General features: G+C 44.2%; 1 protein-coding gene across 1 annotated transcript; it reads right to left on the bottom strand.

The window, feature by feature from the left end:
* Nucleotides 1–13,542: 13,542 nt before the first annotated feature.
* LOC130403003 (uncharacterized) lies at nucleotides 13,543–16,637 on the bottom strand. The gene is made up of 6 exons (XM_056607096.1): nucleotides 16,614–16,637; nucleotides 16,355–16,440; nucleotides 15,136–16,212; nucleotides 14,846–15,001; nucleotides 14,021–14,113; nucleotides 13,543–13,863 (listed from the first exon to the last, which is right to left on the bottom strand). Exons 3-6 carry the CDS (start codon nucleotides 16,153–16,155, stop codon nucleotides 13,543–13,545), a joined length of 1,590 nt encoding a protein of 529 aa, XP_056463071.1. The 5' UTR covers nucleotides 16,156–16,212; nucleotides 16,355–16,440; nucleotides 16,614–16,637.
* Nucleotides 16,638–17,182: the final 545 nt, after the last annotated feature.

Raw genomic sequence — 17,182 nt, 5'->3', positions numbered from 1 at the left:
GCATCACCAGGGTCGGAGCGGTAAATGTTGGGGTGGTACCACCATCGTGGTGCCACTCCATCACGAACGTTACGCTTTGGCCCAACATGACCGAACCGGGCCTAGGACGCCAAGACCTATTCTGGTCCTGTGACAAATTCACCCTTAGACTTACACTCCCGGCACAATGGTCCGGAACCTGCATTATTGTGCGCCTACTTATGCCCGTCACGCTCTTTACCCGGGGTTCGCCCGGGCCCGATAACCGAACTACCTCTCGACACCGCCGCGACTCCGCTCTCACCGACCACTTTGACCTAACCAAGAACACCCCCACGTACATGGATAGCATAGGCATCCCCCGGGGCGTTCCGAACCAGTTTAAGTTAGCAGACCAGATAGCCGCGGGTTTCGAGAACATACCCCTTCTCTCTGCCATATTTCCAATCACCCCCAACAAAAACGTAGATCGCATTAATTACATTCACTACAACGTCCAGCGCCTATCCAACCTGACTCGCGACGCGGTAGAAGGGTTGGCCTCACAACTGGCCGCCACCTCTCTAATGGCGTATCAAAACCGTCTAGCCCTAGACATGTTGTTAGCCGAGAAAGGGGGGGTCTGTTCGATGTTTGGGGCTCAGTGCTGCACCTTCATTCCCAACAACACGGCCCCTGACGGGTCAGTGACAAGGGCCCTGGCCGGCCTTCGAGCTCTTTCCGTCCAGATGGCAGAGGACTCTGGGATCGACAACCCCATGGAGAAATGGATGACCGACATGTTCGGCAAGTGGAAGGGCCTTCTCATGGCCGTCCTGACATCCCTGGCTTGCTTTGTCGGGATTGTGGTCTGCTGCGGGTGTTGCTGCATCCCCTGCGCCCGCACCCTCTGCTCACGCCTCATCACCACGGCCCTCGAAAAGGAGAAACAACAGCCCCCTCCCTACTCCGATGCGGCCCCTCTCATGCCCCTTCTGAATTGCCTGGACCTGCTTCCCCTGGACGACCAAATGGTGCCTGCAGACTTTGACTGTGAGTATGGCCTCCCTCGCCCTGCAACCCCTGACTTTGAGTACGAGCTCCCCTACACACTCCCAACCCCCGCCATCGACTGTGTCTTCGCCGAGCCGGACATCTACCCGTGAGTGCTAGTGGCCTCTCCAGGTGCACGGCCCCGGCGTCCTGTTTCCACCACCGTATGCTGAAACCCCACCACGACACCCCTTTCCCCCCCCCCCCCGCCTGTGACGTGCTAGTAACCTCTCCAGGTGGGCTGCCCCATTCCCGCATTCCCGTCCCCGCCAACGGCACCGCCCCCCCCTCCCACCTGATGCACCTGATGCACCCACGTCGCCCGGACCAGGGATCTGCGTTCCGGCACCAGGGGCTGCGGCCCGTTCCCTTAAGGCTTGAGGGCGCCCCTGGCTGTATTCGCTTCTGTACGCTTCACTGTTTTTAGCCGCTCCCATATCTATGCCCGCGTCTACGCAACCGACGCCGGGAACGCAAATGTTGTTGTTTATATCGCTGTCCCACTAGATGGAGCTCGGGGATACACACGGGCGAGATTCCAGGGGCCTTGATTGCCCGTTTATCCGTAGGTCCTGAGCGCAGTTGAATAAAAGGGTCTAATGCTCAGGTGGCGCCTTGCGACCACCTGCCCGTGATGACGCTCAGGACTATTCCGTGGTTTCAGTTGTTCCCGTGCCCCGGGCCTACCCTGGATACCCCATGCGTGTGATTGCTTATTGTTACACGACCAGTTAACTCCTCCTCACATCCTTAGTGTGTGGTCATCTAGGGATGGCTTGAGGGGGATTGCCATTCATTGTCTACCTCATATCTTTCTGATGTTATTATTATTGCTATTACTTAGGGACACGTTTCATGGTTGCATTTCTTTCCTGTGATCGTCAGTGTAGTGTTTGTGTGATTGTTGCATTTTGATATTGTTATTTTTTAATGTTAGTCTTATTGCTGCTTTTTGCTGATATTGTTTTTGTTTGGAGTTTGTTATATTGTTGCATTTTGTTGTTGTTATTATGGTTTGGTGTTAGTTTTGTTGTGTGGCCAGCTTTGTTGTTGATTATTGTTTTTTGGTATCGTTTGATATTTGTTTTTTGTATTATGGTTTGCTTGTGGTATGTTTTTGTGTATTATCTGCTGCCAGTATTGTTGGTATTGCTGCTCGCGATTTACGGCCGGGGTGGATGCCACCCCCTAGGTGGGGTGTGTATGGCATACCCATGTCTGAAGCATGGGTGGCGTTTCTCCCACGTGGTTCCCCATACACCCGGTCCAGCGAGTTGTTTTAGTCCCATACTCATGGTTGTTTGTTTTTATGATTGTTTTGCCTTCTTTCTGTTACTTCTAAAAGTGTTATAATGATAGTCCCACGCTGGAGTCCTATCCCTCGTATCCCTAATGAGTGAAAGTCGTCTTGCGACGACTTGAGGGGGATATGTTGGGCAAAATAACCTGCTGAGCACATCACATGTACATTATAAATATAGCTAACTCCTACCCCAGCCTGATGAGCACATCACATGGCAGTCACCTTACAATAGTCAACTCTTAACGCCTGATGAGCACAACACATGGCAGTCACATTCAACTTTTAACACATAACACACACATGATAACATAGTCAGGTCGAGGCCAGAGCTAAGGCCCCATTTCTCCGCCAGGCAAATGGTAAACACTCAGACAATGCACTGTTTCATCCTCAGAACGGGAGGGCCACAAACAGGAGACTCTTTGAGGCGCTCCCCCATCAGGAAGAACACGAGAAGATACACTAGGGCCTGAGAGCCAAGGTCACGCAAAGACACACAGAACCACATACGTCTCAAACGCACACACCTCACCAAGAGGAAGATACAGCATAAGAGTGTGTCACAGAGAGATTCTAACACTTCTTCTGAAGCAGACCTTCCACGGAGGCGAAGCTCTGGACGAACCATCAGCGCTGATTAGGGACTTAGACATATTCGATTTCTCACGCTTTATGACTCTCACGCTGTATAACCGTTGCCACTTTACTTAATAAATCCAAGGTCCTCGTGCCGATAGACTTTATTACCTCTCCGTCTCATTTTATCTGATCCAGTAACTAGACAGACCGTTTTTCCCTTCACAAGGACGATTTTCCATTTCCGACATCAAGATGAATCGACAGCAAGAGCTCTTGAGCGAGGCAGTGCGTCAATACGAGCACTTGTACAACCCATCGCTGGATGGCTACAAAGACACACAGAAGTGCTCGAATTCGTGGGATGAGATAGCATCCAACATGGGCATGCCGGTCGGAGTGTGTGTCAACAAGTGGAAAAGCATACGGGACAAATATGTCCGAGAGAAGAAGGCGATGCAAAGCAGAAGTGGCGATGCTGGGGGAAAGGGGGTTTCTCCCTGGTTTATATCGCTGTCGTGGGGGTGCACATAAAACACCAGGCGACCTGCTCAAACTACGACAAGGTAAGTATGAAGGTCTTGTTGTTTTGACAGCCGTGCTAGTATGCTAGCACTGTAATCAGGGTGGGATAGTTCAGTTGGGAGTATGCTTTCAACATATTGCAAATTATTGAAAGCAAACGTTAGTCAGGTCATAGACTCTAAATTCATGGACACAGAGCAACTGTCTGTTCTCAAAGTGCCCACAGTGTTAATGGTATGAATGTAGTATTTGTACTTTGTAGCTATGTCCTTTTACCATTGTATACCAACTAATACTTTTATTATCATGAGCATCCCTATTATCTATTATCATGAACAGCCCTCAACTGCCAGCAATGCGTCATCGCCATCCACCTCGTCACCTGCAAACTTCCAGCCATCCATCTCATCACAGGCAGCCTCCCTCCAGCCATCCATCTCATCACAGGCAGCCTCCCTCCAGCCATCCATCTCATCACAGGCAGCCTCCCTCCAGCCATCCATCTCATCACAGGCAGCCTCCCTCCAGCCATCCACCTCGTCCTCATCGGAAGCCTCCCTTGAGCCATCCTCGCCAGAGGCCTTCATTGAGGCAACAGCTCTTCCCCGGCCCAATTTGCCAGCATTCAGCTCATCCACCCCTTCAGCCTCCATGATGTCACCATCTCCTCCTTCCCACACAGGAAGGAAGAGGAAAAGAAGGGGGCAGCTGGATGACTTCATGAGTGAAAGGGTGGCAGATTTGGAGGAGCGGAGGCAGACTGTGCTGTCACTTGAGAGCATGGTTGCCCCTGATGAGTATGCAAGATTTGGCCAGGTTGTGGGGGACCTGGCGAGGACTGCATTACAGGAGAGTAGGCACCCTTTAATGATGAGGATTTTGCAATGTTTGATTTCGGCACAGGGCGTAGAAAACTTAAGAGAATGCCCCTAAGCACTATGTAAATATTTGTTTTATTCATAATTGGTTTGCGTTTTGTTCTGCACTCTTTTTTTGTTCTCTTCTATTGTTTGGATTTTGCATGTTTATTTTATTATTTATAGTTATTGTGAATTTTGTACAGCACTGTTCTTATACTTTTGTTCTCTTTTGTTTGGATTTTGCTCATTGTATTTTTATTATTCATAATTTGTACTAACTGTTCTTCTTCGTCTCACACCCACAGCAGCTCTAAAGCCGTTATACATTCTTTGCCTTTGCCGTACCTTGTTTGTATGGAAAGCAAAGACATAATGTTACAGCAAACAGCCTTTTGAAAGAGGATTTATCAACACTTCTAGGTAAGGTCATCTGGGGGCGAAGTGTGCCACGTGACAGTCATTTTGACTCTAATGGCAGGAGACGTGGTTCAGTTTTAACAATATATATTTTATTTAATTAATCCAATGGAATAAGCACACAATAAACTGTTAAAGCGGAGGCTGATGTGAATGGGGGGACTAGTGTTGGAGATTAATCGAGATTTAAAACACTTAAACTAATTTAAGAGAGAGTGTAAAAGAAATCTAGGGGTCCGGAACAAGAATTGAAAAAGACTTTATCGTGAAGAAAAACAACAACGACAACAGCCTGAGTGGGTCTGCAGAGTCACTCTCGAACATAGACTCCGGCTCCTCTTTATGCACATACCCACATACAAGAATTTCTTTGTTACAATGGAGGTTCCCTTTGTTCCAATGGGGTTTCCGCCCAGTCAATTTGTCTCAGCATGTTATCAACCGCGCCCTGGTCTGAGGTCAGCATGGATTGACCTCGTTAGCCAAGATGACCCAAGGCTGACAGGCTGAGGTCAACATGACTTGACCCCGCAGTTCCTAGGACATTTCTGTTTACCACCATCTGCTCTGAACCCAGACTCTGCAAGCATCTTGTGGTTTCCACCATTAAAAATATTAAGCCTATTAATAATCATGGTTTACCATAGAATATACTCACTAATTTCTACCACACTAGCGAAGGGAAGGGTCCAAATAATATAAATCACCCGGGTAAGTGATAATCACACACAAAAACACAAATCCCAGGGAAGCACAGCACACAGGAAGAAAAGGGACACCGCCACCACCACAGACCTCTGCAAAGTAAAACAGACAAGAATCAAACACAATGAAACAAAACTAATGCGAAACTAAAACAAACCCAACAGCAAATAGGCTTTTGAAAGAGTATGGAATTATTATATCAGCAGAACGGATCAACACTTCTAGGTCAGCCGTTCTCAATCTGTGGTACGCGTACCACTGGTGGTACGCGAGCGCCCTCTAGTGGTACGCGGAGTATGAACGATTTTTTGAAGCAATTTTTTGAAGATGAAGCAACCGTTAAAACAATGTTTTGCATGTACCCATCATATGCAATGATCTTAAACCTGCATTGACTAACTGCCTGTGACGATGAGTAGGGGAAGCAAAAATTGTTCAAAATCGTCCTGTGACGAGACGTTGAAGTCTGCCTTCAGGCCAGACATTTCTGGACTTTTGGATGCAGCGACGCAGCGAATATCCTGCGCTTTCAGACAAGGCTGTGCGCTTTCTCATTCCATTTGCGACCAGGCTACTCTTGGTCGCAAATGGTCGCAAATAAGAGCGATGACTACTGTCATGTCATCTCTCTTATTTTATCCCCAAAAACGCAGCTGATCGGACGCATCACACGATTCGGAGGCATGCTTCACATTTAAGGATTTTAGAAACTGATTCTTATTCTTTTTTTTCAAAAATGCATTCGGAAGAGAAGGGAGACTAGCCTGGCTCACGGGTTGGAATGAAAGGGAGAAAGCGTTGCTCACGGGTTGGAATGAAAGGGAGAAAAGGGGACAGAGTTGCCTGCGGAAGCGATGTCTGAGATGCAGAGACTGCTTCACGCTACCAGTGTCTGTTTTGTACGGTGTGGAATGAGAGCTCGTGGAGGCACTATTGCGCAAGTACGCCTGCGTGCTTGCGCAATAGCATGCTGCCCGAGAATGAAGTATCGCTGTCAAATCTGTCCCTGGGAAAAGTAACGTTGCTTGCGCCGAATTGAAAAAGGAAACCGCTATAATGAAATAGCGGTAATATTTCCACATTAATTGATAAAATAACAGGGGATGGGAAGGGGGGATGGCTGTTTCAGAAGGGGGATGATTTTGATCATTTTAATTCCAAAGGGGGATGCCATCCACCCTCATCTCGTGTGCTGGAAGCAGGTTGGATACTGAACCAAGTCTGAGGCTAAAGCTAACCTCAATCGACCCAGACATGTACCCCTCTCACTAAGCATGATAGGCCTAATTTTCAATGTGTGCCTGAGTACATTCTACTTCAAACCTAAACATAGTTTATATTCTGACCTTATGGCCCTTACTGCAGTATTTTTTAATACTGAATACGTTGTTTTTCTATGATACACTTGTTCTTACTCATGATAGTTTGATTACAGTGTTTTCGCAGTACACATGATTTCTCTCTTTGCTGTGCATGATTGCTTATAACAGGATTGTTTGACTCCAGTATTTAAATATTCATGTTCAATTCTTTGAATGTTTTGATGCAGTAAAATTTACCTCACATGATTGGTTGACTGCAGTTGTTAAAATTAATATTCAGTGCTGTGAATGCTTTAATGCAGTATACTTGTTAATAACCTCACTAGATTGACTGGTATGTTATATGCCAGATGATATCCCCATTTGCTGGGTAGCCCTATTGAAGCAGTTATTCAATTGTTAGTATTATCCCGTTGCAAGTGTTTAAATACAATACATGAGTTATAGACAGTTGGTTGCTTCAGTCAGGTAAAGTTATGTGAATAATAAATCGTATTATCAATATTAATGCCTTCTGTGTAAACTCTATGTAGTTATAGGCCTACGCACTTTATTTTAATTCCGGTGGTACTTGGAGAGCCAAATCATTTCTAAGGTGGTACTCATGGTAAAAAGTTTGAGAACCACTGTTCTAGGTCATCTGGGGGCCAAGTGTGCCACGTGTCACTATGTCATTCTGCCATGACACCGCTCCTGGTCCCATAAAGAACTCTGCCAATGCAGCTCGCACACCTGCAGCAGCTCTGGTGGCACGGCTCCTAGTCATCTGTGATGGATGGACTGCTTGGAGATTGGAGTCACCACCCACCACTCTGCGCCACTCACCAGGCTGTTGGGAGCCTCCTGCGGGTGCATCAATGAAATTGGGAGGAATGTAGCGGCTGACAGGGTCGTTAGCCTCATCGGTGTCGACCAGGTAGTTGTGAAGGACAACGCATGCCTTCACCACATCCACAGCCTTCTCTGGATGGAACTCAATTGACCTCCCAAGAATCCTCCACCGTGCAGCCAGGATTCCAAACGCATTTTCTATGACCCTCCTGGCTCTGGAGAGTCTGTAGTTAAAAATGCGCTGCTCTCCGCTTAAATGCCCTGATAATACAACAAAGATACAGTGTTACTGAATAGAACATAACGAAACATCGTGCACCACAATCACAGACCAGATACAAAGCTTTGCCAAATATGTATGCAACGTGCTATGCAATTCATTATTATGATTTGCGACATACCTGGATATGGACGCTGGATGTTGTTATGCAAGGGGAAAGCAGCATCAGCGACAATAAAGTGTGGGGCTTTGGTCGTGGTCCCGGGAAGGAAAGCTGATGGAGGCAGGTTCAAGTTGTGCTTGAACAGCATTTTGCCAAAACTGCTCTCTTTGAAAACGCCGCCGTCGCTTTCCCGTCCATAGGCTCCGATGTCCACCATTGTAAAGCGATATCTGGCATCGCAAATTGCCATCAGCACGAAGGAGTGATTACCTTTATAGTTAAAATAATCACTCCCGGCATGAGGTGGTGCCTTGACATTCACGTGTTTGCCGTCGAGGCTCCCAACGCAGTTCGGGAAGTTCCATAGTTTCCAAAAATCCGCTGCTATGGATGCCCACTGGTTGGTCGAAGGAACGGGCAGGTAGTCTGGCTGCAGCGCTTTCCACAAAGCCTGGCAGACCTCGGATAGAATGAGGCACACTGTGCTGGATCCCAGTTTATAGCTGTCAGCTACAGCCTGTTGTGTTCCACCCGAGGCTAAAATTCGTATCGCCACAGCCAGTCTCTGGGCGACATCGATTGGAGCGCTGTGTGTGCCCTGATGTTGTATGTGCGGCTGCACACGACGAAGCAGCTCATCGAATCGGCCAGCCGATATACGAAAGTACTTAAAATGGTGCTCTTCATCGATAGCCCTCATAGGTTGGACAAGAATACGATATTCACCCGTCATTGGTCTTGGTGGATTTAGTGGCCGTACAGACCACCTCCGCCTCCGTCTTCTCTTCTGCTGGTGCCTCAAGATAAGAAGCTGCTCCTCAATGAGTAGCACCTCCAACGCCCTCAACTGTCCTTGTGATAGGATTGACCGCTCTGCCATAGTTCACTGAATGTGTAGAACATGACTGGGAGGCGGTTTATATACAGCCGACGACGACGCCCACACACAAATACACCATATAGGCTTCACTTTGATAGAATGGAACCCGGCAGGCTCATATACAAAAGCATTAACGTGAGGTGAAGTTAACTTTGCTGGCAACACATTATGTCATTTTAAAATGTAGAGAGATATGCACATTTATACAACCCCAATGATCAACAACTTCATCACCCCTGTTCCTCTGTCTGTTGCCATCATTCACTGTGTATGGGGAGAACACGATCTGGCACATAAAAAAACCAACGACTCCCACAGACAAAGACGTCATTCTCGAGGTCGTCTTCAACGAAAAACTTTACTCCACATATTACTCCACCTACTGTTCTGGCGGTAAATTGCTTGGCAACGCGCGCAAAACGCGCAACCTAAAAGGGAGCATGAATTGCTTTGAGTAAATTTTGCGCAACAACGTAACACCAACGCTGAAGCATGCAGCCGCCTTGAGGCACGTCTTGGCCGCGGTCACCGCAGCAGATAGGTTCCACTCTAATCAATGAGACCATTTCCACCGGACGCGGCAGCGGAACGTCTCAGCAAAGTTCCAGGAGCGGCTCGCCGTGCCGCAGCGCTATCATTCCGTAGCATTTCTATTTGTGCCGAAAGCCGTTGCTGAACCGCGTCAATTTCAACAGAGCAGATCGAGCAGGGCAGGAAGTGAAAAAGTAAAAGCCATAGAGCATCCGGTCAATTTTCAAAATAAAACACAATACTCAGCTCATGTAGCCTATCACAACGTCATTTATGTACCAAATCATCCTTTTTATAAGGGCAATGGCCGGAAGGACAAAGCGTGGCATTTAATTGCAGTCGTTTTGGGAGTGGAAGTTGAGTACATTAGGTTTAGGATTATCGCGTGATCTCGCGTGAATACGGCTGGCTCGCAACGCACGTTGCACTGCCGTAACGCGCCCGGTGGAAATGCAAGCAGGGCAGAGCATGGACATAATAAAGGATGGACCACGGACTGGAAAATGGCCGCCCATTCATTCCTATGCAAACTGCTCAGTGGCGCATGGTAACATACAGGAGCGATTTGCTTCCGCGTTATGTGGCCAGGACACGTGACCTAGTCCATGACGTACCGGATGCAGAGATCTTCTTCTTCTTCTAGTTTAGTGGCGGATCATAGTTTTTCCCCATATACCGCGACCTACTGGACTACTACACAGGAGTTTGTGACAAGGACGTTGACAAGGACAAGGACGTTGGCAAATCATACTTTAAATCATACAAATAAATTCAAAGAAAAAACCAAACTAACGAAACAAAATAAACAAAATAAAACAAACTAACAAAAGAAATGAATAAATAAAAATAAAAAATATATATACTTAAGGTTAAATTCTTCTAATTAGGTTAGTATCTTTTATCTAATTTATCAGCAATTTCATTGCCATATATACCATGGTGGGCTGGAATCCAACAGAACTGAATAACTAAACCAAGGCTTATAATATTTAAAAGAAGATGCTTTACCTCTATCACCAAATCTTCACGTATTGAATTATTTGTTATAAAACTTAGTATCTACAACCCATCTAAGAGCGGTTATTATTGATAGCTGATAACCAAGGTACACACTGTAATACTATAATCAAGAGGACATACAGGCAGTTCAAATAAAAAAGAGATAGAACTTTATTGATCTGGAAAACTTCATAGATATGTAAGATTGCTCCATATAATACCACACTGGAAAAAGTCTTCTGTTGAACCAAGTAAAAAAAATATGGGTAATGGTTCACATCTATATTACATAACTTGAGCCAATGACAAATATATAGCTTGCCTCAAACAATATTTCCTATGTTCATAAAAACAAAATAATACAACTTGGCACCAAGTATAATTCTATTCTTTGAATGAAGTTAATACATTTAAATCGTATGTTAAATCCTAAACAAAAAAATATTGATTCACTCCAACAATTGGTTCTCATTTAAGAAATATCTATCAGAAATAATTTGGTTTATCCAATCAAAAAGATTACAATTTAATCAAACAATTGTTTCTCATTATTGTATACATCATCATCATCATTTTTTCCCGCTCGGCTCTCGCCGCTTCATGGCCTTGAGGCGCTTCTGTCTGGATTCGACATCACATCGAGACATCAGTCAGGGTTAGGTGCTTTGCCAAAGACACCTCGATACACTGCTTGGTGAAGCCGGGGATTGAACCAACAACCTTCAGATTACCAGCCAACCCGCTCTACCACCTGAGCTACTGCCGCCAGTGGGTCATCGTCACTCTGGTCAAGGGTAGTGCTTTCACCTCAAAAAGTCGCCAAAAGTCACCAATAGCAGCTGAAAAATAAGCTAGATTTGTCGCTTGTCGCTGTTTTGAAAAAAAGTCGCCAAAGGGGTCTGAAAAGTAGCTAAATATAGCGACAAAATCGCTAAGTTGGCAACACTGCGGTTTGGTCCAGTAGTCGTAAGCGTCTTTGTATTTAATGCGCATGCACTGGAAAAAGGGATTTATGCCGCACTTCATCTGATTATTATTTTGTAATTCAATTCAAATAAACATTTTTTGTTTTATTTTTAAAATAACTTTTTTTTACTTCAAAATACTGTGAAATATAGATATTTTTAGTTAGGAGTTCAATTAAGAAATATCTATTTTGACAAATGTAAAATGTCAAGGTTACGTACAAGCCTGCGCATGCGCATTAAATACAAAGACGCTTACGACTACTGGACCAAACCGCAGTGTTGCCAACTTAGCGATTTTGTCGCTATATTTAGCTACTTTTCAGACCCCTTTGGCGACTTTTTTTCAAAACAGCGACAAGCGACAAATCTAGCTTCTTTTTCAGCTGCTATTGGTGACTTTTGGCGACTTTTTGAGGTGAAAGCACTACCCTTGACCAGAGTGATGATGACCCACTGGCGGCAGTAGCTCAGGTGGTAGAGCGGGTTGGCTGGTAATCTGAAGGTTGTTGGTTCAATCCCCGGCTTCACCAAGCAGTGTATCGAGGTGTCTTTGGCAAAGCACCTAAACCTGACTGATGTCACGATGTGATGTCGAATCCAGACAGAAGCGCCTCAAGGCCATGAAGCGGCGAGAGCCGAGCGGGAAAAAATGATGATGATGATGTATACAATAATGAGAAACAATTGTTTGATTAAATTGTAATCTTTTTGATTGGATAAACCAAATTATTTCTGATAGATATTTCTTAAATGAGAACCAATTGTTGGAGTGAATCAATATTTTTTTGTTTAGGATTTAACATACGATTTAAATGTACTAACTTCATTCAAAGAATAGAATTATACTTGGTGCCAAGTTGTATTATTTTGTTTTTATGAACATAGGAAATATTGTTTGAGGCAAGCTATATATTTGTCATTGGCTCAAGTTATGTAATATAGATGTGAACCATTACCCATATTTTTTTTACTTGGTTCAACAGAAGACTTTTTCCAGTGTAGCTAACCATAACCCTGTCATACATAGCGAAACAAGCAAATGAAAATGAAATACCTACCAACGCAACTGAAATGTTAATATTAGACAATTAACAATATTATGAAAATTACGTACACTGAAAAAAGTATAACCGTGCTCAAATTAAAAAATATGATGTCCAGATATCACATCTAATATATTTGACTTCACAGAATCTAAATTGAGTCACTTGTTATGACCTGATTATTTTATGTTGATGTAAACAATAATACTGCTCTTGACTCAACCTTAAATCTTTGCCTTGATCCAAATGATTTTTTAACATTTCAGTTGTTGAACCAAACTAATATATTTGACTTCACAGAATCTAAATTTAGTCACTTGTTATGACCTGATTATTTTATGTTGATGTAAACAATAATACTGCTCTTGACCCAACCTTAAATCTTTGCCTTGATCCAAATTATTTTTTAACATTTCAGTTGTTGAACCAAACTAATATATTTGACTTCACAGAATCTAAATTGAGTCACTTGTTATGACCTGATTATTTTATGTTGATGTAAACAATAATTCTGCACTTCACCCAACTTGATCCAAATGATTTTCTCAACATTGCATTTGTTGAACCAAACTAATATATTTACTTTCAACTAAATTAACATGAATTAAGGTTTGCATTGACACCAGTTAATTTTTTTTACATATAACCAAACTATAATTTCCAAATAAAAAAAAGACCCTTGGCCAACAGATAACTTTAAATGTATTTATTGAACTTTAACATATGAACCGTAACGGAGGAGAATGAACTGTAATGATCTTTAAGAAATAAGTAAAAAATAGAAGCCTACCAAGTAAATTAACCAGAACAAACACACACATGGTAGTAGGCCTATTCACAGGCTCTATCAAATCTGAACTGTAATTAAATTAAATTAAATATTGCTTTCTGGAAGCAGTGTTGACCCTCAAACGACTAAATTCAAAACATTCACTCAAAGCTCAAAGCCCAACAATATAACATCTTAAATGGCTACAGCACCCGTGGCTAGGTGCAACTACCATACTAATACTACAATAATAATAATAATTAATAAACATACTATAATAGTACTACTATCGGTTGTCGCTGAGGTTCTCCCCCTTTTAAAGTGCTGGGTAGCAGCTTAATACACAGACACACAAGCACAGGTGCATATACTGTGCATGCCGCAAACACACACAAGCATCTGTACACATGGCACACATACTACTGTGAAGTGTGGAGTTCACCATTCAGTTTGCGAATCTTGGGGCTCATCTTGTTGGAACCAAGCTCCTTCAGGATCTTCTGAATAGCCTCAAAGGTGAACCTGAACCCCTTGAGATATTCCAAGTTAAGAGCATAACAGAGTCCAAAGAGCATTACCACTCCAGCTGCCACGGAAGGCAACTCAGTGAGGACTTCTACACCATCAATGATGATCCCGATCTCTTTGGGCTGTTGTAGAAGGCTTGAGTTCTCTCTGAAGACGAAGACCGCCATGGTGGTACTGTCTAGCTCTTGCTTGGCTTGATCTATCTGGGACGTCTGAGGTAAAATATAGGACAACATGTATAAGTGAACAACTGCAGTGAGTGAGGCACACCTGATTAATTACCACATCCAATGGCAGAGCGGTCAAGCTTCCCCCAGGATTAGTAAAGTTACATCTCATCATTGAGAGACAGAACAGATCTGGACATACCGTGTATTCTTTTATCAGGTCCTCAACACATTCTCCCAGGTAGATGATAAGAGATTTGAGGACACACTCCCTTCTGACATCAGCATCTGCCTCCTGCAGAGACAGTGAAAAATAGTTACTATGCAATGTGGAGGATAGGCAAGCTTTTGAATTCCCATCTCTACCACAAACAGTCGGTGCTTGTACGATTGGATCCATATCACAAATTAATTTGAAGCAGAGCCATACAGGGGCCATCTACGTATGAGCCATCTATGTCAGAGACCACTGACAGTCTCTCTTAGAAGAGGGAAGACTGGATGGCTCTTTGCCTGGTCAGGCCAATCCTGCCTTTTACAGCCCTCTCTCAAGACCTGCCAGTGGTCATTGACGTGTTCTCATCCTGGATGTCTCTGCTTTCAACTAATTTGTGCTGTGGATGAATGTGGATTTGACCTGGAATCAAGGTATTGTTCCTCCAAACCCCCTGAAATGCAACTGTGTTTGCACCAGAGGAAGGGCACCTGCTGCTTATTGCAAAGCCCACACATCCTTCTGCTCGACCAACACACACACACACACACACACACACACACACACACACACACACACACACACACACACACACACACACACACACACACACACACACACACACACACACACACACACACACACACACACACACACACACAAACATGTTTAAAAAGACGCAGCATTTGCCAAATTATGACTATAACCATAATCACTGACATCAAAATAAAAATGGAAAAGGATACCTATCCCCATCAGACAAGGGTTAAAATGCTAACTGTTGTTGGTGGTTAATTATACACAACATCATACCTGATCAAGAAACTCCAGGATCGTGGCAGTTTTTGCTTTGGTTGCTCCTCCTTTCTTTCTGATGATCTTCAGTAGCTGCGTGGAGTACTTGTCCAGCTGGGCCATACATCTCGTCAGCAAGGGAACTGCAGCAACCCGCAAAAACTCGGCATTGATCTGTACATGAGGAAGCAGTGGACAATTGTTTTTTTTATTATAGAAGACCAACTTGGCACAAGAATTCATTATAATCCACACAACATTATTTTACCTTTAAGGCATTAGTATAGAAGAGGTTAAGAAAGGTATACCTCTTGCATCTGGAATAGAGCTGGCCATCTTTCCATGAGGTTCTCGATGGAAGGCTTCTGATCCACAACCTCTTGCCTCCTAAAGTCGAAGGTCTGGGCCATCTTCTCCCGTATGGTTTTCTCATTGTTTCTCTTCTTTACTTCAGTCAGAAGCAATGTTCTCTCTTGCTCCAGGCTTTCTGGAGTCGCAATGCTGGTCTGAGGATAGAAATTGGCCTCACCTCTTCTTGCCTTTTTGTTGTTCTTTGCTGGGAGGGGATGGAGATCTTCTCGTGACTTATGTTTGAGAGTATTCACCATGAGCTCAGATGCAAGTCCATGCGACTTCAGCTGAGTGCGATAGTTGCACATCTTACTCTTCAGTCTAATTTTCCATCCGTAGCTCTCATTGAAGGAGTCTGATTGCCTCAGGCAGGGATGCTTAATTGTCAGAGCCACTGCAACATCACCCAAGTCTGCATCAGTGGGGTATGCCTTGTAGGAGAAAATCTTCTCTGCCAATCTTTCCAGTATGTCGGACAGCATTTTTGACGAAGGCGTCAGTCTAGTTAGGTTCCTGGTGTAATCAGCATTCCCTTTCTCGAGTTGACCTTCTGTTTCAAAGGAGAAGGTCGGGATGTTGAACTGCTTTGGCCAGGGCTCTGTTCGGAGTCTCCCGGAGGGGCTGCTGCCGAGTATGACTGTGTCACCTGAATCAGTTTGTGCTGAGAGGGAGCTTGAGTCTAGCTCACTCAAATTAGATGAGACACTGTCTATAAATTCCAGAATGATATCACTATCAGGAACAAGCGGTATGACCTTGATGGTGGCAAGATCCTTGATCGAGGAGGTTGTGCTCAGGTTAACAAATGTTCCACCAAAGTCCACATCCTTGTATTGCAGCCTGATGCATCCAACAAGTTGGCATGCTTCTTGGACCTGTTCAATGAGCTCTTCAACGGTCTCTGGCACCAGTGGTAGATCCATCCTCACTGAGCTGTCGTCACTCAACAAGATGAGGAGTCGTATTGGATTTGCCATATTGACCAATCAAGTTGCGTCTCGGCGTGAGGCTCCAGAAAGCTGCTTCAATACCACCTAAAATAAAAAAAGGACCGGGAAATACAAGAGACATGGCATCAGCTCGCTCAGGTTTCTACAGATTAATAAAAGCATTTTTTCCGAATGATAGCCTATCTGAGCATGGCTAACACCAAGCAAGGTTAAGGACTGTTATTACCTGGATGTGTTGAAGGAAGGTGATGTAGATGGTGATGCCCAGGCCACCGATGAAGTGCAGGCTGGCGTCAAAAACGTCCTGGATGTCTTTACACACAACAGGACCAAAGCATTACTTCACATTCACAAACACATTGTGTGGGCATAAAGACAGGTTATAATTGTAATAAGTGCAGATTACAGTGTCAATTAAGTGCCCATTTAACCTTTTTAGTAGAATTAATTATATGCAAATAGGATGTTTTAGAGAAAATGCAGACCTTAAACTTGAATATATCTCTTCAGGGTAATCAAACGCACTCAAACTCCCACAGTGTAATCCACCAGCGGATATGGATCCGTCAGTTCATCTGGCGCCACAAGTATTACGTCTTTGGTGGAGCTCACTTCAAGTTTAAAGGCCCTGAAGTGTTCCAAGTGCCACGCACTCAGCTTCCGAACAATGAAAAAAAGATTGTCCTTCAGAACCAACATGTGGATGATTTCTGTGAATTCAGGGATCTCTGCCAAAGATCCATGTGCAAGGATCATTCCAGTTCTGTAGTTGAATCCATCGTAAGTGACATTCTTTGCCAGACACACATTGTCCACGGTCGGGTGTTTCAGCCGTATAGCTTGTGCGATCTCCTCTTTCAACACATCAACAGAAAGAGTTGAAACATTTGACACTTCCAGAAGACGTTTTTGAGAGTACATTAATATCTGCTGTGCCATGTGAAATTGGTGTCGCTCTGCCAAAGACAACAACACATTCTTGAAAGATCTTGAATATCGAACAACTCTCTTAAAAAAACTGTGCTTTGCTTCAAATCTCAATGTCCAAAGACAG

This window comes from Gadus chalcogrammus, chromosome 14, assembly GCF_026213295.1.
Source record: "Gadus chalcogrammus isolate NIFS_2021 chromosome 14, NIFS_Gcha_1.0, whole genome shotgun sequence".
Lineage (NCBI taxonomy): Eukaryota > Metazoa > Chordata > Actinopteri > Gadiformes > Gadidae > Gadus > Gadus chalcogrammus.
Note: the sequence above shows the minus strand (reverse complement) of the source record. Positions and strands in the feature narration are given on the sequence as shown.

What these genes read in the sequence shown, in the direction of transcription:
- LOC130403003 (XM_056607096.1), bottom strand. Translation starts at nt 16,155, where the DNA reads ATGGCAAATCCAATACGACTCCTCATCTTGTTGAGTGACGACAGCTCA. An exon ending in CTCTATTCCAGATGCAAGAG is followed by an intron (nt 15,002 to 15,135) that starts GTATACCTTTCT and finishes CCTCATGTACAG; the next exon opens with ATCAATGCCGAGTTTTTGCG. An exon ending in ACCTGATAAAAGAATACACG is followed by an intron (nt 13,864 to 14,020) that starts GTATGTCCAGAT and finishes ATTTTACCTCAG; the next exon opens with ACGTCCCAGATAGATCAAGC.